The 26,712-nt window shown below is 44.2% G+C and overlaps 1 protein-coding gene across 1 annotated transcript in view; it reads left to right on the top strand.

Annotated features, from left to right (window-relative positions):
* Positions 1–24,250: 24,250 nt before the first annotated feature.
* The window catches only part of ahr2 (aryl hydrocarbon receptor 2), a 64,393-nt gene continuing 61,931 nt past the window's right edge, over positions 24,251–26,712 (top strand). The window contains exon 1 of the mRNA XM_056265874.1: positions 24,251–24,599. Within this exon, the coding sequence (XP_056121849.1) occupies positions 24,541–24,599 (59 nt within the window). The 5' untranslated portion in view covers positions 24,251–24,540. The remainder of the gene's footprint in view (positions 24,600–26,712) is intronic.

The raw sequence follows: 26,712 nt of genomic DNA on the forward strand, positions 1-26,712 counted from the left end.
GGGCGCTCACAGTTTGTCGTTGCATTTTATTCTTAAACAGTCGTTGTCTTGGGGCCCCAGTCCAGCTCGGGGCCCCAAGCAATTGCTTGGTTTGCCTGTCCTGTTCCGACGGGCCTGGGTGGCTCAATCGGACTGAAAAGCCTTTATGTAAACACCTTAATCGATCCGATTGAGCTCGATCTGAACGAAATTTGGATCAGATTGAAAGGGGTGGTTTATTCCTTTTTGATGTTTTATTAACAAGGTTCGGGAGGAACACGTTCTAATGATTAAACAACTGTCAGCAATCAGTAATCAACAGGTCCACTCAATCAGCACGAGTAAAGCCTATAAATATACTCAGTCGACTCACCCATATTCCTCGACAGTTTTCAGCATCCCTCCACCACCCCATCTCCTCACACTTGCCTAGTTATCTTCCTAAACAGAGATACGGGGGGAGTACTCTGGGTTCGGGCCCAATTTCCGAGCTCGGAGCCCTCCCCCCGGACAGCACGCCAAATACGCATAACCATCTATTCTCTGATCATTTGTAAGTGTGAACTCGTGAATCTAATACGATCGAGAGAACATGTAAACTCTTGATCGGATTCAAAACCGAAACTGAAAAGACTGCCCATGTGCAATGACGTTGAAATAGCGTAATGACGTATGACGCGCTGAACGAGCTGTTCTCCGTCATTCTAAAATTCTCCTTTCACTCGGCGTCTGTGAAGTGGAGCAGGACAACGTCCCACCAGTCCTTGTTTCAGATTTTCATCCACAGACGACTGGTTTTGGCCACAGGGAGGGGCATTTGTACTGCGTGATAAATATGAGCAACACGGCACAACGGTTCATCTTGTCTCCAAATTATGAACAGAAATGGATACATTTTAAGTCTGCTGTTTAAAACAAATAAAGAACCAATGTAGGAGAAGTGTTATACGCAAACAGCAGGAAACTCTGTATCTTCGTGCAGTGTGGACATGTCAAGTCAAGTCAAGTCATCTTCATTTATATAGCGCTTTTAACAATGGAGATTGTTTCAAAGCAGCTTTACAGAGATAAACATACAATTTACGGTAACAGAGATTGTTTTGGCTTTATAGCGATTTTGAATAATGTTATTTCGGCTAAAGTTGGTTTGGATTGATTCGGCGTGGTTAGAGAGTATAAATTAGCGTCCCAGGCTGTAAACTCTGGTTTTCATAGAATGAAGCGAGAACGCTAGGAGCACAAGCACGGCCAGGAACGCAATACTCGTTCCCTCATCTAGAGAGAACCGAGGTTACGTTAGTTAACCGATTCGTTCTCTTACGAGAGGTTCTCTCGTATTGCGTAAGCTAGCTTACGCTACGGGAACACCTGGTCAACGCCGTGCGTGCTAAGCATCCACTATGAGTCCCAGGGGAGACCCCGGGGAACCCTTATGAGTGGGAATAATTATATGTACCTGTGACAAAGGCCAGCAGAGTGGGCCGGAGATTGTGTAGTACATAAGCACATGATAGAGAGGGACAGAGCGAAACCGGTCTGTGTGAATGACTCCCTATAGTGCAGCTCAACCAGAAGAGCTGTAACATACTAGACTGCTAGTAGTTTAGCCTGCAAGGCGGGAACTTCCAGATTGTAAAATCTGACAAAGGTGGAGGGGGAAGCCCATCCCGCTGCCACACAAATGTCATGAATGGAAATTCCGCTGGACCATGCCCACGATGAGGCCATGCCTCTAGTGGAATGAGCCCTGATGCCCAGAGGCTATGGCAGGTCTTTTGATGCGTATGCGGCTGCAATGGCATCAACTATCCATCTGGATAGAGTCTGTTTCGAGGCGGCCAACCCCTTGGTGCGCCTACCGAACGAAACAAAAAGCTGCTCGGATCGTCTTACCGGAGCAGTGCGAGTAATGTATAATCTCAGGGCCCTGACCGGACACAGGAGATTAGAGTCAGATTCGCTATCGGATGCAGGCAGAGCCGATAGGGAAATAACTTGTGCCCTAAACAGGTTACCAATCGCTTTTGGGACATAACCATGTCTAGGTTTGAGAACGACTAAGGAGTCAGGCCATCCTTAAAAATATTCTTGTTTGCCGTAACCCGACCGACCCTGTCAATTTAGGACCGACCCAATTTTTATTTTATTTTTCCTTTTAGTCCGACCGACTTGCCGGTTGTAAACTTGCATTAAGACCGATCGATTTTTTTTTTACTCTTCAAACAACTAATACAAATGCAATAAAATATAAATTATATTATAGTAAGTATTGTGAATATAAATTGAATATGCTACGTTCTTTCTTTTAAATAAAAACCCGTGGCGTCATCTATGATGATGATTATGTTTAGGCTACACCATTGGTTTACGCATGTCACACTATGGCCTGTGCGTTCGCTTCGTTTCATTCACGGTCAATGGTTCGCGCTCGGTGATGGCTGCGGCACGGCTGCTTGTGAAATACGTCTGTATGAGCCTACATTTAGGCGCTCATTATTCGAAATTCTTAATGGTCCAATAGGGAATAGATAGATTTTCTCGGAGCGCGTCCAGCTCGTCACGATATGCCCGCCGCGAACACGCGTCACACAGTAACTGCAGGCTCTGACAAACAAACATAAGTATGGGAAGCCAAACACACCGAAAGTGGGACGAAACGGCGCGGTGTTACAGAGTTTGCTCTGCGCTGACATGTACTCTGCTGCGCGGCTCAATGGACCGAGACGCGCGAGTCGCGATAGACTCGACAGCGCAGGGAGGAAGTGTTTGCTTGCGCCAGCCAATGGTCAGCGCGGCGCGAACTAATCTCACCAGCGCCGCGCTGACCAATACAACAGCACATCCCATACCGAAATGTACTAAATTACACTAAAGAAAATCGACCATTCCATAATATGTCAGGACTACTTAATATAGTTTCTACAATGCGCCTAGCCTTGACCTCACTGATTTCCGTTAATAATAGCAGAGGTTTATGGGTCAAATTTAAACGAATAGTGCCAAATGCGCTGTTTTATTGGTCGGCGCGGCGCTGGCGAGATTAGTCATTTTAATTTATTTGTTTCCCTCTGAAAATCCAATTTTTTCCCCCCAAATGAATGCAGCTGGAATTAATGCAATAAACAAGTTTTTTGACAAAGATTTCAAATTGTTTGTGGTCTATAACCTGTATCAGAATGAGATTCGCAATGGTGCGCCCAAAGGCATGGGTTGAAGACCCAGTCAGTGACGTCACGAAATGCAAATTTGTTTAAATTCATACCGACGTAAACACCATGACCAAAATTGTCCTTTTTTTTTTCATTGAATCTTGAAAAAAAAAATATAGACCTACCTACCGACCCTTTTTTTTTTTTTTTTTACTGCAAACCAAAATATTTTTAAGGATGGCCTCATTGGGCCCAAACTCGAGACATGAAGCGCTAATGGACAGCGCGTGAAGGTCTCCCACACGTTTTACTGACGCGAGCGCGAGCAGAAAAACGTCTCGGTTACGTATGTAACCCTAGTTCCCTGATAGGGAACGAGACGCTGCGTCAAACGCTGTGGGAACGCCCCTGCGTTGTGCGTCATGAAGCACGTATGGAATCAGCCCAATGGAGAGACGGAACGTCATAGGCGGGTGACGTCATCGACCAGGAAACTATAAAGCACCCCAAAAACACAAGCGCATCAGCTTCTGATAGGCCTGAAGGAGCGCTTAACGGGAATGCCGGGAGTATGGCAGAACGACGCAGCGTCTCGTTCCCTATCAGGGAACTAGGGTTACATACGTAACCGAGACGTTCCCTTTCAAGGGAACTTCGAGCTGCGTCAAACGCTGTGGGAACGCGAATACCCACGTCGCCACAGGAGCAAGTGACCGTCATGTGAGATCTAGCGCACAGCGGACGAGAGCACCTGCACGGTGAAGACCATCCAGTCGCATCACAAACCTCACTCAGGGAAACTCCTGACAATAAAGCTTTGGATGCAGCCATACTCCTAGTAGAGCGGGCTTGTACAGCCAAAGGTGAAGGCTGACCAGCCGACTCATAAGCAAGTGAGATAGCCTCGACCACCCACTTGCTCATTCTCTATTTAGACGCAGGACACCATTTCCTGGGTGGCCCGAAACATACAAATAAATGTTCTGATTTCCTCCACAGGGCAGCTCTGTGGACATAAGCGTCTAACGCCCTCACTGGGCAGAGCAAATTAAGTTTCTCCTGGTCTGACGATAGAAATGGAGGAGGACAGAAAGCCTGCAGAACTGTAGGTCTAACAACATTAGTAGGGACCTTAGGAACATAACCTGGCCTAGGGTATAGAAAAGCCTTAACCACACCAGGCAAAAATTCCAGGCACGAACTGCTGGCTTCAGCCTCAAAGTGCCACGAAGGAAACGAGTTATAAGCGGGTGTCTCCCAAGAGAAACTCCACTGAAAGGGACGTGGTAAGCAGCCAGTGCCGCCACATACACCTTTAGTGTGGAGGGGGATAACCCTGTGGAGAAACGCTCCTGCAGGAATTCCAGCACTGCACCCACTGGGCAGTTAACTGGTCCTACAGGTGTTCTCCATACCAAGAAGTGAAAAGTTTTCACTTCAAAGGCATATAGCTTCCTCGTGGATGGAGCTCTGGAGTGAAGGATAGTCTCAACAACCTCGGTTGAGAGACCGGAATCTAAGAGCTGGGCCCCCTCAGAGGCCAAGCCCACAGTTTCCATAACTCTGGGCGGGGGTGAAATATCATGCCGCCCGCCTGTTAGAGAGTAGATCCCTCCTGACCGGGAGCTCCAAAGGAGAGCCGTCCAGGAGAGAAACCAGGTCCGCAAACCATACTCGGGCCGGCCAGAACGGGGCTACTAATAGTAGGCTGACCCCGTCCCGGCGAACCCTCTCCAGAACTCCTGGTAGCAGAGCAATCGGGGGAAAAGCGTACAGACGTGACCTCGGCCACGGCTGCACCATAGCGTCCAACCCCAGAGGGGCTGGATGACTGATGGAGAACCAAAGACGACAGTGCGATATCTCCTTGGAAGCGAATAGGTCTGCCTCGGCGCGACCAAAACTCAACCAAAGGAGCTCCACCACCTCGGGGGTGGAGTCTCCATTCCCCCGGCCTCGGCCCCTGCCTCGACAGAGAGTCCGCTACCACATTCAAATACCCAGGAAGATACATTGCTCTCAGTGATAGTAACTTCCCTAGGGACCACAGGAGGACCTGACGGGCCAACTTGTAAAGCCGGCGAGACCGCAGGCCCCCCTGACGATTTATATAAGAGACCACCGACGTGTTGTCTGACTGAACTAGCACATGATGACCTCTCAGGTCTGCTAGGAAGTGTTTCAGAGCCTGAAACACTGCCAACATCTCTAGACAATTTATATGCCATGATAGATGATGGTCCTGCCACAGACCTTGGGCTGGACGACCACTCATGACCGCCCCCCACCCTGTGAGGGAAGCATCCGTCGTTAGCTTTACGCGACGACAAAGAGCCCCCAGCACAGGATCTTTTGGATAGGAACCAAGTTTCTTTACACAAGACCAGAGCACGAAGGCAGCACCGCGTGACTTTGATCGTGCGGAGTGGATTTCCCCTCGGGGAGAATCCCTTGGTCCTGAGCCACCACCGCAGCGGTCTCATGTACAACAGGCCAAGGTATAACGTTGGACACTGCTGCCATCAAACCCAACAGTTTCTGAAACTGCTTTACAGTGAGTAGCTGGCCTAGCTTTATTGTTTCAAGGCTGAAGAATCGAAGCGATGCGGGTGACCTAATCCCAAACAACGCCCAGAAAAGTGGTCTCCAGGGAAGGCTCAACCCCAACTTCCTGATATGCGCGAGGACGACATCTCGATGTCGAACCGCCATCTGCTCCGTAAAGTACGGGGAGATAGCTAGACCGAATGGAAGAACCCTATATTGGAATGCCTCGCCCCCGAAGGCAAACCTCAGGAACTTCCTGTGTTGTGGAAGTATGGAAATGTGGAAGTAAGCGTCCTTTAGATCTATCGTGACAAACCAGCCCTCAGACCTGATTTGTGACACGACCTGCTTGATAGTGAGCATCTTGAATTGAGCTTCCCTACCGAGCGATTTTATAGGCGCAAATCTAAAATTGGACGCAACCCCCCATCCTACTTTGGAACGATGAAATATCGTCTGTAATAACCTAGCTCCAAACTGGGAGGAGGAACCCGTACTATAGCCCCCTTTTGAAGGAGCGTTTTCACCTCTTGTTCCATTACCAGAGCCTGCTCGGGGCCCACACTATGGGCAGAACCCCTCTGAGTTTCGGTGGACGACACCTAAATTGGATCGCATAACCTCTTACTACTGTTTGCAGGACCCACTGAGATATTCTTGGAAGGCTTTTCCACTCTGCCAAACAAATTCTACTAAGGGTACCAGTCTCCTTCGAGACTGGTCTCTGGTGTAATTTGAACAGCAAACACAGCGCCCTGTAGCGGCGCACCGGCAGGGAACAACTGGTTTGACCGCTCTGAGACCCTCCTCAGAGGGAGCGAGCGTCCCTCGGGAAAGCACTCGCTGGGACCGTCTACGCCCCGGCATGAAGGCGGGGTTGGCAGAACGGGCCCCTGAGGGCACCGAGGAAGAATGGGTACCGTAAAAAGAGGTGAACACCTTTCTCCCTCGATGGGGACCACCCTCAGTGTCAGAGGCGGCGAGTGTCCCTCGGGAAAGCGCTCGCCGGGACCGTCTGCGCCCCGGCATGAAGGCGGGGTTGGCAGAACGGGCCCCTGAGGGCACCGAGGAAGAATGGGCACCGTAAAAAGAGGTGAACACCTTTCTCCCTCGGTGGGGACCGCCCTCAGCATAGCCAATATAACTGTCCTCAAAACAGTTCTATTGCTTTTTTTATATATATATATATATATATATATATTATATTATATTTATTTTTCAAAAAGCTTTGGCTGAGAGTGCCGCGTCTGGTCCCACTGTCCAGCAGGGGGAGCGCGAGACGCGATACTCTGCTTTGCTGCGCCTATGCGATGAGCTCGTGGACGGCCGGGGCTGCTCCCGCCCAGCAGCCCCGTGGACGTGAACTTTTAATGGAAGAAACCTTTTAAAAGCTGCTGCTTGCTTCTTTTCTTCCTGAAATTATCAATGACAGTATTAACTAAGTCACTGAATAACCCCGCAGGGGAGAGAGGATCATCTAAAAGAAAGCTTTCTCTTTCTGTTTCATGTTGGAAAAAATCATTTTACCACAAATCGGCAGCCTGACAGAGTTCTCTAACCACGTCAGTACTGCCTCCTCACTCACGCTCACGTCCTTTAGCAAATCAGCCTGGTATGCCTGCAATATAGACATTGTATGCAGACACGACGCAGCCTGACCTGCCGCCAAATACACTTTACAAAGCCGAAATATTTCATAATGGCTTGGAAGGTAATGCCGGTGCTTTAAATGACAATGCAGCCTCGGAAGAGAGATAGCTTGCAAGCGTCTCTTCTACCCGCGGCAAAGCGCCGTCTTTTTTTTTTTCAAAAACCTAGCCCCCGCTAAATCTGAATATGTGAATGATTGGGGGCTAAAATTATTTATCAGAAGCCTGCTTCTTCCATAATCTCGACACCTCAGTATGGAGATCATGAAAAAACGGCAAGCACCGGCAAGGAGGTTGCACACGGGAAGGGAGAAATCTTTCATCTAACTTAGATTTAATAACAGACTCCTGCCTAGCCACTGGCCACTCAATGCTTAGTTTTGATACAGCTCGAGTAAGAACCTCCATGAGCTCTTCGCTTTCGGGAGTGTTAGATGGCGAGTCCTCCACATCTCCCTCGTCAATACTGCTATTTTTATCTCCTAGTTTTTATAACTAACGTTAGACAGTTGCAGTACTGGTGCCTCAGCCCGGGCGGAAGAAACCGCAAAGCGTGCTTCCAAACCGGGCTGAGACACTGGATCTAACAGGTAAAGGCAGAGATAAGGCAGAGCCCGTCTCTAACCCCGCTGAAAGATCCATTTGCGATCCCCACGATAAGCGTCGCCGCTCAGCCTCGGCAGAAGCGGGACTCGAACCGCGGGGAGCGCGCACCGAGCACTCTCCTCAAAGAGCGCCCGGCGGGAGCGGAGTGTCCATAAAGGCGGACGCTTGCAATGCTCGCAGCCAGCCCCCTCGAGAGCTGACTGGGCATGCTGCACTCCCAAACAAACAACACAAAGAACGTGTGTATCCCCGCCCGTTAGATAGCGCGAGCAGGGAGGAACACACTTCTTAAATGCCGTTCGCTTGCCATAGTCTCTCATACAAAATTGTTTGTGTGGTGCAAATGTGATAACTCCTGCCTAGCAAATACTAAAGACAGACACAGTGTTTACACTCAGACAGATTCACATATAGCGCGACTGAAGTCACAGAAGCTGATGCGCTTGTGTTTTTGGGGTGCTTTATAGTTTCCTGGTCGATGACGTCACCCGCCTATGACGTTCCGTCTCTCCATTGGGCTGATTCCATAAGTGCTTCATGACGCACAACGCAGGGGCAGCGTTTGACACAGCGTTTGACGCAGCTCGAAGTTCCCTTGAAAGGGAACTGTTTTGAGCGAAAGGTATTTGAGGTCCACGGTGTTTAGCGGTTCGAATGGAGGGGCTTTCATAGCTTCGAGAACTATGGAAAGGTCCCAAGTCGACACCGAAGGGGGGCGTGGGGGGTTCATCCTTCTAGCTCCTCTGAGGAAGCGGATGACCAAGCCATCTTTGCCCAGTGACTGGCCGCGCCGGGGTTCAACGAACGCTGCGACGGCTGCCACATACACCTTGAGAGTGGACGGGGACCTGCCCTTGTCCAACATCTCTTGGAGAAAAACTAGCAAGGAAGGAACCTCGCATAACCGTGGGTCCAAGTTTCTGTCGGTGCACCATTTAGAGAACACAGATCATTTAGACGCATAGAGCCTTCTAGTAGAAGCCGCTCTAGCCTGTATGATCGTGTTTAACACTCCCTCTGGCAAAGCAATGGGTAGTTGTTGATCACCCACGCATGTAGCGCCCAGCGCTCTGGGTGGGGATGCCAGATCGTGCCGCGAGCTTGGGAGAGGAGATCTGCTCTGATTGGAATGGGCCACGGGGCTGTCTGTGACAGCTGAGTGAGCTCCGGAAACCAAGTCTGACCCTCCCAACGCGGAGCTATGAGGAGCACCGAGTGGCGTGTTTCCCTGATTCTCTGAAGCACCTGTGGTAGCAGAGAAACCGGAGGGAATGCATAAAGCGGGCGGCTGGGCCAGGTCTGGGCTAGCGCGTCCTCGCTCTTTGAGAAAAATATTGGGCAGTGGGTGTTCTCTTCTGAGGCGAAGAGGTCCACCTCTGCTCTGCCGAATATTCGCCACAGCTTTTGGACTGTAAGAGTGTGCAGGGACCATTCCCCGGGGGGAATGGGGTTCCTGGACAGACTGTCTGGACCGTCGTTCAGATGATCCGGCACGTGCGTCGCTCTGAGCGAGAGCAGGTGACACTGAGACCAAACTAAGATGCGTTCTGTCAGCCGGAAGAGATTCCTGGATTTGACTCCGCCCTGACGGTTTAGATAGGAGACCACGGCTATATTGTCCGAACGGATCAGCACGTGGTGACCGTGAATGCGCGGAAGAAAGCGCGTGAGCGCGTTCTCGACCGCCAGCATCTCCAAACAGTTAATGTGGAGGAGGCTCTCCGGAGCTGACCAGGGGCCGAAGGCCGGTGAGCCCTCGCAGACCGCACCCCAACCCGTGTTGGATGCGTCTGTCGAGATGACTTTTCGGCGAGAAAGGGTCCCCATGGAAACGCCCCGCTGAAACCATTCTGCCACAGTCCATGGCTGCAGAGCTGTGATACAGGTCTGCGTTACTTTTATCAGCTGGCGGCCCGTGGTCCACGCACGGTGAGACACACGGCTCTTCAACCAGAGCTGAAGCGGGCGCATGCGCAGTAACCCCAGCTGGAGCACCGCGGAGACTGAGGCCATGTAACCCAACGCCTTCTGAAAAGTTTTCAGAGGTGTGAGTCTGTTCATCTGAAAAGATGCGGCGAGACACTGAACACGGCGCACGCGCTGTGTTGACAGACGAGCCGTCATCGTGACCGAGTCTAGCTCTATACCCAAGAAGGAGATAGTCTGACTGGGTTGTAGTGCGCTCTTTGTCCAGTTGACAGAGAGGCCCAAAGCTTTCAGATGGTCGAGGAGAACTGTACGATGAGACAGTAGCTCTCTCTGTAATTGTGCCAAAATCAGCCAGTCGTCCAAATAGTTCAGTATTCGCAGCCCCTGACTCCGCAGGGGGGCGAGCGCCGCATCCATGCACTTCGTGAACGTACGGGGTGCTAGGGATAGGCCGAACGGAAGGACGGTGTATTGATAAACCTGGCCTTCGAAGGCGAAACGTAAGAATGGCCTGTGAAGGTGATTTATCTGAATCTGAAAGTAAGCATCTTTCAGATCTAGTGAAATGAACCAGTCCCCCTGGTGCACATGCGCGAGGAGTTTTCTGATAGTGAGCATTTTGAACGGTCTTTTCATGAGAACTTTGTTCAGAGATCTGAGGTCTAAGATTGGTCTGAGGCCGCCGTCTTTCTTTGGAACCAGAAACCAACGGCCGTAAGACCCCGACTCGCTCATAGATAGAGGAACTCTCTGTATAGCCCTTTTGCACAATAGTTTTGCTATCTCTGAACGGAGCAGTGTCACTGCTTCTGGGTTCACAATAGTTTCTAGCCGCGCTTGAAAACGTGGGGGCGGCGGTGAAACTGTAAGCGATAGCCTAGCCTTATTGTGTTTAGTACCCACTGGGAAATTCCCGGAATAGCTTCCCACGCTTTGAAGCGTAACGCTAAGGGGTGAATGGCTACATGGTCCCCGTTGCTGCACATAGCGGGCTGCGCGAGCGCGCTCAAAGTGTTTATGACAGCGGGACTTACACTCAGAGAGGAGTTTAAGGGCCGTGTAACAGAGTGAGCAGAGGTGGGACGCGCACACGGGCTCGTGGGCGCGCTTATGCACTCTGAAACTCGAGCGGGTTGGAACCGCTTTATGAGAGTGGGCTCTGTGAGAAACACGGGAACTGAAATGCTTTTGTGTATGAGTGAACACAGTGTTGTGGGCACATGGCGGTCTGTGGCGGCTGTCAGAGCGAGAACGAGGGCGGCCGCCCTGGCGTCGCTGAGAAGTCTGACTGTGCTGAGCTGGGCGCTGGAGTGGGGCTCGTGCAGGAGGCTGGTCACGTGAGCGGCCTGCAGAGGAGCTAGCGCGACGAGGCAGAAAAAGATTCATGGCCTGGGAGGCTTTCTGCACTTCTGAGAAACGGTCAACGATACCCGTGACAGCAGATCCGAAGAGGCCGGATGGAGAGAGCGGGGCGTTGAGAAAGGCGGCGCGCTCAGAATCTCCCATGTCGGCGAGTGTGAGCCACAAATGTCTTTCAGACACACAAATGGCGGCCATGCATTTCCCCAGGGCTTGACAGGGCTCTAGAGTGCGACCAATTTGGTCGCACATGCGACCAAAATTTGTAAGGGTGCGACAAGAATTTTTCCTAGGTCGCACCAGTGCACCTAACGTTCTCGCATGATCGCATCCGCTGCCTCTTCACAAAACGAGTCTTTTGTTCTCCTTGCACGCATGGTTGGATCATATCGTGGTCTAAACCAATCAGAGATAGAGATTGGGCGGGTCTTTGCCTCTGATTGGCTGTGGTTCAGATATTCCTGTAGGACTAAAATGCTCCGTTCTGTGTGATTGAAATAAATTGCGACCTGTCACCTGAGCACCAGAGAATCTGTTACGGCAATCAGCAGCATCAGCTAAATAAACGCAGGAAAACAGACGACGAAGAAGCTTTTAAAAATGTAGGCTACTTGAACTAGGTAAAAAATATTGATTTCTCGATTTTAATCGATTCTCATTGATTTTTACGAACCGTTGGGCTATGCTATTTTCAGTTGATGAATGAATGGAACATTGTAGCGAGCATCCCATCCAATAAATCGCAATAATCTTTGTGCTTTGTTACTATTGATATGTAACAAAGTCTCAGATTTCAAATTAGGTCCATTTTCTTACGAAATTCAAAAACATAAATAGTGTTTTGACGCTGTGGCGTGAGATCGCTCTGGCTCAGCTCAGCCCCAGAGAAGCAGCAGCGCGGAGCGCACATGATCTCCTCTTCTGCCTTTATAATACCAGTTACAGCGCGAAATAAACATGAACGAGCATCTGAAAGTGTGTTAAAAGATAGAGTACAACTTATCGAAATCCGTATCTTTCGCATGGAATCGCTCAATCAGTGTTTCAACCGTGGAAAGACGTCAGTAAAACAATTGTAAACAATGTAATGTAACGTCACATTTACCTCAGAAAAAACATATCCAGTGCCCATAAACTCGTTAGCTAGCTAGAAAAATTAACTCTAGAGGAGCATTGTGCCTAATATATGCACCATATTACATATTCATTATAATTTATGTTTTTCAATATTTAATGCATGTTTAAAAAAAATCTGGCAAGTTTTTATGCAGCCACCATTTAAATGTTTATATTTCATATAACTTTATTATTCCAAAAAAAATAAGTGTAATTTAAGTGTTTGTGTACAAATCAGGTAATTTTTACCTTCAATATTATAGTAGGCTAATGAAGCATAGTGGGCTACAACTGACTCCCAGTTTACAGCAGTTGAGATTTGTTTTTCTTGAGAAAATTTGCCATGTATTGTACCTGATATCCAAAATAATCAATATTGAATCGAATTGTGAAATTAGTGTCAATACCCTGCCCTAACTTGAACAATGTAAAAACAGCACTTTAATTTTTTTTTTAAAAGATTTATATTTTTATATACAGTATAATTGTGCTTCCAAAAAAAAAAAAAAAACTACACCTTATTCTTGTTTAAAAGCATTTACATAATATATATGAATATATGGAGCGTGATAAAAAGGTGACCTTGAAATTGTGGCGTTAAAGGCGACGCGAGACGAGGAAAAATTTGAGTGCACCTAAGTTTTGTGCTGGTGCACCTAAATAAAAAAGTTAGGCGCACCAGTGCAACCAAGGCAAAAAGTTAGTCTGGAGCCCTGCTTGAGCAGCAGATTTTGTAGCGCGAAGGGCAATGTCCGTGGCGCTCCTCAAATCCGCGACTGTGGGGGGATTTTTTCCGCTCTCGTCCCATTCACGAAGTAAATCACCCTGTAGTATCTGAAGGATGGACATGGAGTGAAGTGCAGAGGCTGCTTGGCCGGCGGCTGAGTAAGCGTGGGTGTGAAAGCTTAAAGTCGCTCTGCAGGCTTTAGAGGGAAGCACAGGTGATGAGCGCCATCTCGTGGAAGGCGGGCATAAATGTGCGGCGACCAGGTCCTCTACAGGGGGAATGGAGAGATAGCCCTTTTCTGCTGCTCCGTCCACAACGCGAAGCGGGGCGGAAGAGTCAGAGCGAGTTCTAGCAGAGAGCGGGGCATTCCAGGACTTCGTGAGTTCCGCGTGCAGTTCAGGCAGGAAGGGCGCGGCCCGTTTAGTGACGGGAGTCGAGCGCTGGCGGAAGTAGCTGCCGTCCATACGGTTGATGGTCTGCTCGGGGGGAGGGGACCAATCGAGCCCGAGGCGTTCGACGGCCTGTGAGAGGAGGCGCACTAATTCCTCCTCGATTCCAGCGCGGGTCCCAGAGGATTCTCGGGCCGAGGAGGCGTGAGAACCGGACCATTCCTCACTGTCTGAAGCGAGAAGCGAACAGGTTTCCTTAATGTCCGCGGCGTCATCAGAAGCGACAGAGCGGCCACTCAGCGCCAACTGTATGTCCGGAAGCGGCGGAGAAGGAGAGCGGGAGGCGACAGGCTCCGGCGGGATGAACGCTTCTAGCTGGGGTTCCGGCGGCCTCTGTGAGCGGCGTTTCTTTTTCCGCGGCGAAGTCATAGGCGGCGCGGAAGCAACTTTAGTGGCCTGAAGTCGAACCCGCAGGGTCGACAACGGCATGTCCTCGCAGAGATCGCAGCCGCCATCGGCGAGGGCGAGCTCGGCGTGCTCCAATCCGAGGCAGAGAGCGCAGATGACATGGCGGTCTCCAGTCTCGAGGGGAGCGCGGCAAGAACCGCAGGAGGATTTACGAGTAGGGTTGGGTACCGAAACTCGGTACTAATAGGGAACCGGTTCCGGCGTAAACGGTAGTAACCAGACCGAATAAGAACGACAATTTCGGTGCCTGATTTCGGTGCCTGACTTAATTAGGCACACACACACACACGCAGTCTCTGTCTCGAATGCGCGCTCTTGCTCGCAAGGTTTGGCTGCATTTCACGTGTAAAATTACGCGTCAGAATGCCCCCTGGGTGTGCCGATAGTCTGAATCCATATAGAATCAAGCCAATTCATTGCGCCTCGACGCACTTACGTCGTCATATTATTTTGGCGCGTGCGCGCCATCTGCTCCTCAGATTTCTTTGCCGAAAAAGGAAGCTGGTCGGCAGCGCAAGGAGCTTGGCAGCGTCTCGTTCCCTATTGAGAGAACATAAGTTACACCAGTAACCAGAGATGTTCTCTTTCATAGGTTCACTCAACGCTGCGTAGCTAAGAAGCAGTCGATTTGTATTTGTAGGCTGCTGTATCACGTGGCATTTGAACTGACGCGCTACAGCGATCTGTCACATTTCAAAGAGCCAAAACGTTATTTATTGTGTGAATCTCGTAAAATATTGACAGAATCTGACAGCTGTGGATTTGTTCCATATCAAAAGTAACCTGTCTGTCGGTGTCAGTGTCCTCTTTGTCCGCGATTTTTCTCTGCCTGAGAAAATGCATGTGGCGTGCGTGAGAGCGTGTGAAAAGGGTCAATTGCGTGAGTCTCACGGTCAATGCGTGAGAGTTGGCAGCTCTGCCTGCTAGTAATCTCTATTAATCTCCAGTATTATTACTTTGTTTGATACAATATAGTTTTATTTGATATTATGTAAATGTGAATTTTTATTTTATATTGGTTTTATTATTATTTGTATTTATATTGTTTAAAGATTTAAGTTAATATTGTGTCCAGTTTGGCCCTGTAAATAAAAGGGTATTATTTTTTGATAAAGTGTGTGCGGTTTCGTTTTCTTAAGTACCGTTTCAAGAACCGTTTAGGCACCGGAACCGTTTAAAAAATACAGAGTAGGTACTGGTATCGGATAAAACCCAACCGATACCCAACCCTATTTACGAGACATCTTTAACCCTTGTGTTATGTTGCGGGTCAATTTGACCCGTTTCGATTTTCAAGTTGTTGGAAATACTGGTTAACCTTTGTTTTTTTTCTTGATATTTTGTGACTTTTTCTCATTTATCATGATGAACATGCATGCAAAGTTTCAACATGCTGATGTGTTTTGACATATACAAACAAAATTACTGTTACGTTCGGTAGGCTTGCCGCGATAGACGATGTTGACGGTGTTACCGGTTTTAAGCCCCATCACCGGTGACATCACTTTAGCCGCGTTTCCACCGCAATTACCAGGAACTATTTGTCCCAGGAACTTTTTTCATAGGAACTTTTTTTGCCCCAGAACGGTTGCTCACTGCGTTTACACCGTGGACTAAAGTACCGGGAAGATTAGTCTGGTGACGTTGAACTGCGTGCGACTGCTCCTCCCAGTCTGCGCTTACTTGTTTTGAGTTTTAAGTATTGAGGAGATTCAAGCTGTGCTGTTTTTGTGTGCGATCTATTGGTTTACTAACGAGGTAATTAACAAAACGGCAGAAAAGAGACGAACACTAATACCAAAGCGTATTCATTTCAGAAAGCTCGTAATGCTAGATTTTGTTATCAGCTATAGTGGACATGACCGTGAGATGGATGGGACGAACGCGCGCCATCCGGCAGAGAGAACAAGGTAAAAGAACCAATCAGCATGTTCAGCGCACAAGTCCCACCCCGAAAGTTCCTGAACTCTGAAAAAGTACTACCTCGCCAGCAGGGACTTTCTTGGGGGGAAATTTTTACCCGGAACTTCATTTAGACCCTGGTTCCTGCGGTGTAAACACACGGAGTACCACCCCAAAGTTCCTAGTTCCTGGGGAAAGTTCCTGCGGTGGAAACGCGGCTTTTCCCACCGTGACACCGCGATGTCTTGACTTTTTTAAAGTATTCGTTTTTGCTAAAATATTTATTTGAATTAATTAAAAATAATAATGATCAATTATTTAGTTCAGAAGAGAGCATACATTATAATTAAAAACTGAACTGCGCAGTGCGTGCCAAGAGCCAGTCACGTCACAGATCAGCAAGCATCAGGAGTCAAATTCCATTTAGCACGTGTGGAGATTTTATATTTGTCTCTTATTTATTTGGTTTTATCTTATTTAAACTTTGTGTAATTTATTTAGGCCTATTTTATTTTCTTATTCGTTAAAACGTTTTATGGTTCTTATTTGTTTGGGCCCACAGTTTGACGATTTTCACTTTTTTCAGCCTATGCATGGGGTTATTTTTATTTGTTCGTTATGCTAATAAAAGTTCTGTCTATAAATAAAAGTTTTATTATCAGCGAGTTTTGAATTGTCAGCGCTGAATTGCCAATGGACGCTTATTTCGAAAGTGAAAGTATAACGCGCACGCATTTAAAAGCTATTTAACCCCCCGCCCCGCCCCCCACGGCGACACCGGGATTACCGGTGTTGTCACACGTCGAATAACCGGTGGGAAATTTTCCTCACCGCCGCAACCCTAACGTTCGTGATGTTCGCGGGTCAATTTGACCCTCATAGACAGCCATTCAAAAGCAACTGTACAGACACAAAATAAAAACATTTATTTTCTGTATGTCAGGGCACTTCAACTCCAGTTCTAACGTGCAAGACACGTGCATCTAAAAGTGCTCTAACCCTAACCAAACACACTTGAAAAAGCTAAAATTACAGTGTTCAGAATTATTTGCAAATTACAGATGAAAATCTTTGTCCGACACAGATAGCAAAATAAGCTCTCATTTCAATATTCAAGATATCTAAAATACCTAGCTTTTAAGTTAACCAAAACTTTTTTGTAGGATTTTCAAAGGCAGCTTCACAGAGCCAAAAAATAAATTAAAAAAATGTATTTGATGTATGTTTTTGTTATGTTTGGTTTCTCACTTCCCAGTGAGTGAATAATGAAACTGGAAAATAGGTCTTAGGAAACTAGGGAAAGTTAACTTAGAAAAATGAAAAAATTTCATTATACAGCAATTTTTTTTGTTCAGTTACGATGTTCAAAGCATAAAATGTAAAAAAAAAAAAAAGGAAAAAAAAAAAAAGGAAAAAAAATCAGTATACTGTTTATTTTCCAATTTTGTCAAAACAAAACTGTTTTAAAAACTGTTTTAAAAACATTTTAATAAATCATATTTTCAGATATAATGTTTTTGTAATGTTTGGCAAATGTTGATATTAAAAGTTTACAGTTTGTATCTAAATCTTTGTTGTTTTTCATAGTGTGATTTTTGAGGAATTGTATTGAATCCAATTAGGGTCAATTTGACCCGGTCCATAAGGGGAGTACACAGAAATCGAACAGAACACAAGGGTTAAAAAGACGCTCGGCTCTTTTAGATACAAATAAGTATAGGAAGCTTTTTGTAAAAAGGATACAAATCCGTCGGATGCCGCTAGCTCGCAGGACGGCTGAAGGTGGCGAAGACGGCCGGCTTCCTCAGTCTCCCAGATGCTCGCTAGAGTTGCCTTTTCAACGACGGTGGCTTCTCTCAGGATCAGCAGATGCGTGTAGCCTCGCTGAAGAGGATGAAAATCAGAGTTTACAGCCTGGGACGCTAATTTATACTCTCTGACCACGCCCGTTTCGGCGGGCTCTGACGCAATGAGAGCAGGTCAGACTCTCATTGGCCGAGAGTTCTTTCGCGTCTCCTCATAGGCTTAAGCAGTTCTCTGTGAGCAAACCAATGAGCTGCTAGCTAGCCCGCTCATGGTCTGCTGCAGCTGAACTGCGTTGACAATGGATACAAAATTATAGGATAATTTTTTGGCTTCAAATTCTCAGAAAAGATGAATCTTTCCCGTAGCGTAAGCTAGCTTACGCAATATGAGAGAACCTCTCGTAAGAGAACATAGTTTTTTAGCTGTAGTGAAGTATGCGATTTTGGACGCAGTCAGATTCATTCAAGAAAGAAATACGGCTGCTGTGTACCTTTAAGAAAATGGTGCTTGAATGTTCAACAGTTGGTGGTTACAAAAGTGTTGATGTGGCTGCTAGGGTCTTCTGGGACCTGGGTTTGCTAGGGCATGTCCAAAAATAACAAAAACTATGACTTTATTCAGCATTGTATTCTCTTCCGGTTCTGTTGTCAAGCCGCGTTCAGTGACGCTGATGACGTGTTATCAGTGCGCCCGAGCTTCGTTTACAGTCTGAGGGAGACGCACACTGTAAACAAAACAATCTTCGCAAACATGTCTAAGGATTTCGACACAGAGGAAGACTTGCATTTATTTTGCCCAGCCATATTTATTTGAACCCGAATACACGGACGCACCAGATACACGTCAGCAGCGTCACAGCGGACTCGTGAAAGAGGATTGACAACAGAACCGGAAGACAATACAATGCTGAATAAAGTCGCAGTTTTTGTTATTTTTGGACAAAAATGTATTTTCGATGCTTCAAAACATTCTAACTAATCCACTGATGTCACATGGACTACTTTGACGATGTCTTTATTTCCTTTCTGGACAAGGACAGTATACCGTACAAACATTTTCAATGGAGATTTAGATTTTAGACTAAATCTAAAATATCTTAAACTGTGTTCTGAAGATGAACGGAGGTCTTACGGGCTTAAAATGACATAAATTTCATTTTTGGGTGAACTAACCCTTTAAGGTTACAGTGATGTGTAGGTTTAGGGATCAGTGTTTGGTTTAGGCAATCAATACAGTGATTGATATGACCAATGAAATCTTTAGAATTAGCTGCAGGGCGGGATTTCCGCTGAACTGGTTTTGGGGGGGTTAATACTTGGGGTTCGATTTTTCCAATCAATAACTCTAAGAATGGGCAGAAACTGTAATTATCATAGCAAATTTTTTGATATTTTTTGACATTCTTAAAAAAAAACATCCTAAGAGATTACTTTTAATGACTAAATTACTTTAATTTAAATACATTAAATCTACTATTTGATTTATTCAATGGGCTGTATTTATATTTATTCAACATTTGACCATAAAAGTCACATTCTGAACGTTTGAATATATCGTTCCTGATAATCACCCACCGTCTAAAGATTTATACCTTGGTTCATTTCAGCCACTATTTTCCCCTCTCACTGCATGACTGGACTTTCAAACACCACGCTGACAAATCGCCACAGAGTAAACTGTGTACGGAGGTCCGATACGGCTCCTTATGGAACAGAAAACAGCTTTGTCATTCAGTGCGAACATGCAGAGACCTCATGAACCTAATGAGCAGCACTGCCTGGAAACCTCCCACGCGCGCTGGCAAAGAGCCGTCGTGCTGCTCCTCTGTTTTCTTGAGGAAACATTGAAAGGGGGCTAAATTAATATTTACACAAAAGTGGCACATTGGGATTTAATTTCCATCTTAGCTGAAAAAAAACCCCACTGGCGATTAATTTATACAACCAACTAGATTTTTAGTAATGCTTGTTTATGCTGAACTCGCTATCATCATGATTGCTAGGGGAATGCTAAACGTGTTCAGAGAGATTTTAGCATGTTGCTAGGTGATTTCTAGGTGTGTATGGTTGCTAATGTGTTGCTATGAGGTTTCTAATGTGTTCTGAGAGGTGTTTGTTTGTTTGTTGCTCAGGTGTTCTGGGTGGTTTAGGGAAAGATAGCCTATGTAGCCTATAAGTAGGCCTAGATGCTACATTCGGCCGCTTCAGACACGTCGGCGCACCCGCCATCTTGGAACGTTCAAAGTGTTGTCACTCACAGTAAGAATAAATGTTACCACAACATTGCAGCTTCTGATTGTGAAACCACTGAGATTTAAATTCACAAAGAAACGGGATAACCTTTCAAAGCAAAAGTGAGAATGTGCTGGTTTGTGTTTTTCTATAGGCTATATTAACTCAATAATTACAGATTTTACTGTGGTTCTTTTTAATTTTTACTTTTACTTTGGTAACTTTTTAATGTCGTGTTAGCTGACAATGCCTTCGTCTTATTGTGTTAGTTTGGCAAAATCATATATAAGGTTGCAGACACTCAGTCAACCGGCTTTGACCGTTCCAATATGGAGGACAGCTTACAAATATGGTGCATTCAAGTTGAGTTGGGTGAGAAACATGGCAGAATACCACAATATTTAAAAGTATTTATCAATGATATTGTCAGGCTTTTCTTAAAGTGAAGTAAACTAATTCGCCTTTGGCTAAGCCCCGCCCCCCTTAGTTACTGTTGCTACGTCCGACAAACAAACTTCATGGGCTCTGGTATCAACATGGCTTATGCTGTGACAGCTCTTCCTGCTGAAATTTTATCAAACTTTTATAAAGCAGCAAATAAAGTGTCCGATAGAAGTAGACCAAAAGGGGCTGCAATATACGTTCGAAGGCTATATTCACGCTATATTCACGACATACAGGTAAAACGCAAGGAACAACAAGGCATCCAAATAGAGGTCACAGTCAAAAAATGAACCACCGCATATCCTACTAATCGAGACGGAGGCTGACTAACAATATCAAGGAGCAACACTGTTCATCCAAAGCTGCAGGTCTCTATTCACTTCTATAATCGTTATTACAAAGCAAACGGACTACGCGAGTATAACGTTGTATTATTAGCAGTGTGTGCTAGACGACACTTGTCAGGATTTGACTTCGGTTTTGGGAAGGGGAAAAAAACAGACACCCCCCTCCAACCTCTCTGGGAAACGTGTATCTGTGTTACAAATGCCCCAGGCACAACGTTTAACCATATTTTTGATAAAACTACGACGGTAATAGCCTGCCGAGACAAAAAATATGAGACGCCTGTGTTAAAGTCAATGGAGCGCTGTGAAAAAGTGTCGGACCTCTGTGGGAGCTCGTTCTTGGCTGCGCTGTGATTGGTCAATCTACATTCTAGGGTGTGGCTTAGCCAAAGGCGAATTGCCTGCACAAAATATGATAGCATTGTTAATATAACAATACAATATGTAACGATAATTAATTGAAAACATAAAAAAGCTAAACACACCTGATGCACATTCCTTGTTGTAAAAGGATACAACCTTGCTGTATTTTTGTATAATTAATTAAGAGAAAGTACACCACCATCTTACTCCAACGAAAGTGACTTGAAAGCACCTGCCGTTGTAAACACGACAAGGTTTAGGTATGGAGGTTTACCACTGTTACTACGAAGTTCCCCTGTCAATGCGAAGTTCCCAATGTGTCCAGAGAGGCTATTAGCATGTTGTTATGGTTTTCAAAGTGTTGCTAAAGTGTTCTGAGAGGGCTTTTTTCCCCGTGTTGTTAGGTGATTTTTATGCATGAAAGTTTGCTAATGTGTTGCTATTAAGTTTATAATGTGTTCCGATTTTTAGGTTTTTAATCATAGGTTTTTAATCATGTGGCTATGTGGTTGCTACTGGTGGTTTCTAGGTGTGGATGCTTTTTTAATGTGTTGCTATGAGGTTCCTATTGTGTTCTAGGAGGTGTTCAGCATGTTGCTAAGGTGTTCTGGGTGGTTGCTAGGCTGTTTCCTAGGGTTTCTCTGATTTCTCTAGTTCCTTGGGCTTGAGTCCCTCCTTCCATGCCAGGAATTTTTCACCTGTTTTATGGCTCACCAGACCGATTGATTGTAAAAGTTACAGCATATTACTCCTTAATAATGAGCAATAATAATAGTGGTTTTCAAATTTGGTCATTTTCAGAGAGACACATTTATGCTTTTGCTTTTACATTCTTGGTCCATGTTCAAAAAGTATAAGGCCTTGATTGCAGGGGCTTTTTTTTTTTACTGTTAAATTATTGAAAATACGGGCATTATTGTTTTACTTTGAAAATATGCCAAATATTCTCTCTCTCTCTCTCTCTCTCTCTCTCTCTCTCTCTCTCTCTCTCTCTCTCTCTCTCTCTCTCTCTCTCTCTCTCTCTCTCTCTCTCTCTCTCTCTCTCTCTCTCTCTCTCTCTCTCTCTCTCTCTCTCGCGCTGTCTGTGTGTGTGTGTGTTTAGATAAGTGTCTGTATGCATTTCCTGTTTTTTTGGTTGTTAAACGTTGGGCTAAAAGACAATACCTGAGGTGAAGATATAGAAACCTGACTTGTAGAGCGTGACTGTAGACACTATTACTGACACGTCCGCCACACACACACACACACAATGAGAAAGGTATTAGAAAGCAAGGAAATCAAATGTGGGGAAAGCAAGGCCTGAGGCACATCCTATCTTCTTACCTAAACTGACAGATTATAGCTGTGTGCATTGAACTTTACAGATTAAGTTTATAAACCTGGACCGTATGAGCTCTAAATTAACAATTTTAAGTTCAGCCTATTTTAAGCTTTTTAGTGGTGTGAATTCAACTTTGATCCGTATCTTATCCTGCACGTTTGTGCTAAACAGATGAGTGATAATAATTTAAGTGATTAAATTACGGCTTTTGTCCTAGTGGACTAAAACAGGATAAAAAAATATATATCATATACTTACTTTGATGAAAGGACCTGAGCCAGCTGCATAGCAACACCCTGGCAACCACCAGAACACCCTAGAATAGTTGAGGCAAGGTAAGAAGAACCACTCACATTTTCTACAGAAAATTTTACAATTATTATTATCATAAATAAATACATATATAAAAATATAAACAAATTAAATAGAAGTAAATAAATATATTACATATTAGAAATAATTAAAGATATTATTATTATTTTCTGTTTAATTAATTTTTTATATATTTGCTATAGTTATTTATTTGTGTGCATACATAGTATAATAATAATAATAAATATTATGTATGTATTAATATATTACTTACAATAATATAATATTTAGGCTATAATAATAGTAATAAGACTGAAATTAACCAGAGATGAGTTTTGTAAATATATTTAGAATTATTTTTATTATTCTATTATAAGTGTCTTGGCCTACAATCTGTTTATATATATATATATATATATATATATATATATATATAATTTTATTTACTGATTTGAAGGCAACACTGTGAACGTGTCCCAAATTACTGAAAATATATACAATATACTGTATGACCATAAACTTGGATCAAAATCTTGTCATGTGAGTAACCAGGAATGGATGAAGATAGCATTTGGCATTTGTGTGACTGAATCTTTCCACTAACACAGTCAGTCACATGTTATTCCTGTCCTATACAGTGAAACAACAGATTTGTATCTTTCTAAATGGTGCATGATTTTATTCAAAAGCCTGGTTTTAAATGGGAAGCATGGTGGCAAAATGTAGCTATTTGAACACTTTAGCTTCACTAAAATATTTGAATGTCACTGCATTAGACAACAAAATCTGCAAACTAAAAATCCTGCTACAGTTTTCCCAGAACTCTCCTTCTTTTTGTAATTGCTTGTAATCAACTGGTCCCAAGATGATTTCAGGGGATGTATGAAGTCAGTTCCCCTCAAGTTCACACGGGTGTAGTTCATCACATTAGCAGTCCATTTCACAACCAGACAAAAGTGTCACAATACTGTTTGACTTCATTTTGAACAGTATATCTATAGTTGTATCATAATAAAGTTATTTTGTCATATAGCCTATTTTGTTTGAAAGGTGCTCTTGTATATCTTCCAAGAATAACAACACGGGTTCAGAGACTGTGTTATGTAATGCTATGACATTCAGACATTTTAGGAGTGGCAAAGTGTGCAAATACTTGCAGGCCAGGCCAACAACAACTACCTACAATAACTATGGATAATAAACATATGAAAAGCAGTAAAACACAACTATTTTAGTGTTTACATTAAATTACCACTAATTAAGTTAATACACCACTAATAGTTTGATTTTGTATTTTATAATACACAATTTCTTTATGAAATAAATGTATATAAAACAATAATAACAACAATGCACTAACAAGTTACACTGCAGCTGTACCATAGTGCAGCCGAATGAGGGTGCAATGCTGCTTGTATTTCTCTGGTCCACCTTAAGAGCGGCTCCTGTATTTATGATTTCCTGAAGACTTTTCCAACCAATCACAAAGCGTCCAGCTTACCTGCCTGTCGTTCTAACGCTTCTGGTTGGTCGACGCTCAGAACTCGCAGCCAGTCAGCTCCCTACAAGGGCTGTGTGGAGCCACTAGAGAATGACAGGTCGAAAAAAACAAAAAAGGAAGAAGGAAAATTTGTTCAGCTCACGCCATTGCATTCGCCGTGTAGAGGATGAAAACTTTCGGAAACTTTTCGCTTTCATTTGAACCTGCTATTGGTGTAAAGAACTGCCGCTGACAGGAATTACATCTGGACGGGAAATATTCGCCTCTTGTTTATGCACATGTGAGAGGATTTACCTGAATAACTCACACTTTCATCGACAGTTAAAGGAAACTGAGGGGATTTTACATGCTAGTCATATTTTAAACACTTCTCAGATAGCCTACACCAGACAACCATGTCGGGGGGTATCGGTATCTATGCGGCCAAGAAACGGAAGAAGCCCGTTCAGAAAATGTAAGTCTTTGTGGGGATCTCATGTTCATGTTCAAGTTCAAAGCGCGCTCGCGTCTCGTGCATCAAGGTTATTGATACAATGTAGCAATAATTCGAGCGGCTATGTAATGTTTCACTATTATATTTTGACAATAGAATGGAGTGTGTTATATTTAGCAAACTCTAGTTTAGTTAGTTAATAATATATATGCATATTACATCTTAAAAAGTGTTACAATTGGAATTGCGTGTGTGTATATATATATATATATATATATATATATATATATATATATATATATATATATATCTATATCGCGCATGTGTGTGTGTGTGTGTGTGTGTGTGTAGTCTATAAAGTGGCTTTTTTCATCTCCCTGGGGTGATTCAAAACTTTTGAATGAATCTCGGTAGAGTTTAAATTACTGTAAAAACAAGAAACAAACATAACAAATACAATCGAAAACTTAAACTTAAATTTCTGCTTAGTAAAATAAATGTGGTGTCAAAGTCACAACTAGTTTGTTTACTGCCACTTTGAATTGAATTGAAGACTTTGGAGTCATAAAATTGAGTAGAAATGACCATTATTGCGCCAAGTTTTGATGGCTGTATACGAAGTTGTTGTTATGATGAAAACTTAGCGTCTATTGCATCGCAAACAAAAGCGAGTCTGAATTTGACCCAGTTCTGTATGGGTCGGGACACCTTAAGATTCGGGCTTGGTGTGTATAGTTCTGGGTCTGGCATGGAAATAGTAGGCTACTCTTGTATTAATCATAATCAAGTTGAGAGTTGGCGGCGCTCTCACGCGATGCTTACACGAGGGAGGGGTGAGCCGGGGGGAGTATGTTATTGTAATCTGATATAGTCTTTTTTCACATCATGAGAACACAGATTTTTTTCTTTTCCTTTTTGCTTTTTCTTCGTCGCTCCCCCTCCTCAAATTAACATATTTTTAAGTCACGCAAACTCTTACGCAACTGTGGTAGAACTGGCTGGAAATCCAAAGCACGCCTTTGAGCTGTTGAAGGAGCTTGCAGATGCTTTAATTTCATGATTTTGCAGATAGTCTGATCTGACAAAAATGAAATTGTCTTCGACAATGACTTCATGGGATCAGGAATATGCTTAATGCATCTGATTTAGTTCTGTGCTCTGTTGCAGGGTATAAGGCTATTTGCATCACTTCTTTGACAATAACTTTCCTTTTCTTTATCTAGAGCTTTCTGACTTTACCTTACAGTGTTCATGTTACACATATTACATGCAAATATAATGGATTACATTACCAGTGTTGCTAACAAAATGTGTTTACAAGAATATCCACAAAAAAAAAAATCATATTAAGTACACTTTAAAAAAGTGATCAGTTGAAATGGATAGTTCACCCAAAAATGAAAATTAGCCCATGATTTACTCACCCTGAAGCCATCCTAGGTGTATACGACATTCTTCTTTCAGACCAATACAATCGGAGTTATATTAAAAAATGTCCTGGCTCTTCCAAGCTTTATAATGTAAGTGAATGGCTGTTTGACTTTGGGAGTACATTAAAGCGCATCTATTCATGGTTAAAGTGCTCGACACAAATCTGCGGGGGTTAATAAAGGCCTTCTGAAGTAAAGCGATGCGTTTGTGTAAGAAAAATATCCATATTTAAAACTTTATCGACTAAAATAATTTGTTTCCGGCAGACGGGCGTACGCATCGATTTACGCCACTAAGTTATCCCTTTAACTTAAAGTGAGGAAACCCGTTGCCTCAAAATTAAGTAAATAAACTTCATACGTAATTGAAAAAAATGGTGGAATTGTCAAGTTCACATAACTTAATTTTTTCAATTTATTATGCAGTTTATTACCAGTCTTATTACTAAGTCTTATTACTAACTAGTCAAGTCAAGCATGTTATTAAATATTAGTTGTAACCAATGTTTTTTTTATGACTAATTTAGACGGAAAGGTGGCCACTGGCTGATATAATGTTAAAATGCATTTAAAAGTAGATCGATAAATGGTTTTGAGCTTAAAAAAAAAAAAAAACGTTGTAACTTAATTCGTTCATCAATATCAGGGTACAAATAAGCAGTTGTTGCACATTTTGTACATTTGTGTTTTCATTAATATCACAA

This window comes from Rhinichthys klamathensis, unplaced genomic scaffold (genome assembly GCF_029890125.1).
Source record: "Rhinichthys klamathensis goyatoka isolate OS25496 unplaced genomic scaffold, OSU_Roscu_1.1 h1tg000241l_1, whole genome shotgun sequence".
Lineage (NCBI taxonomy): Eukaryota > Metazoa > Chordata > Actinopteri > Cypriniformes > Leuciscidae > Rhinichthys > Rhinichthys klamathensis.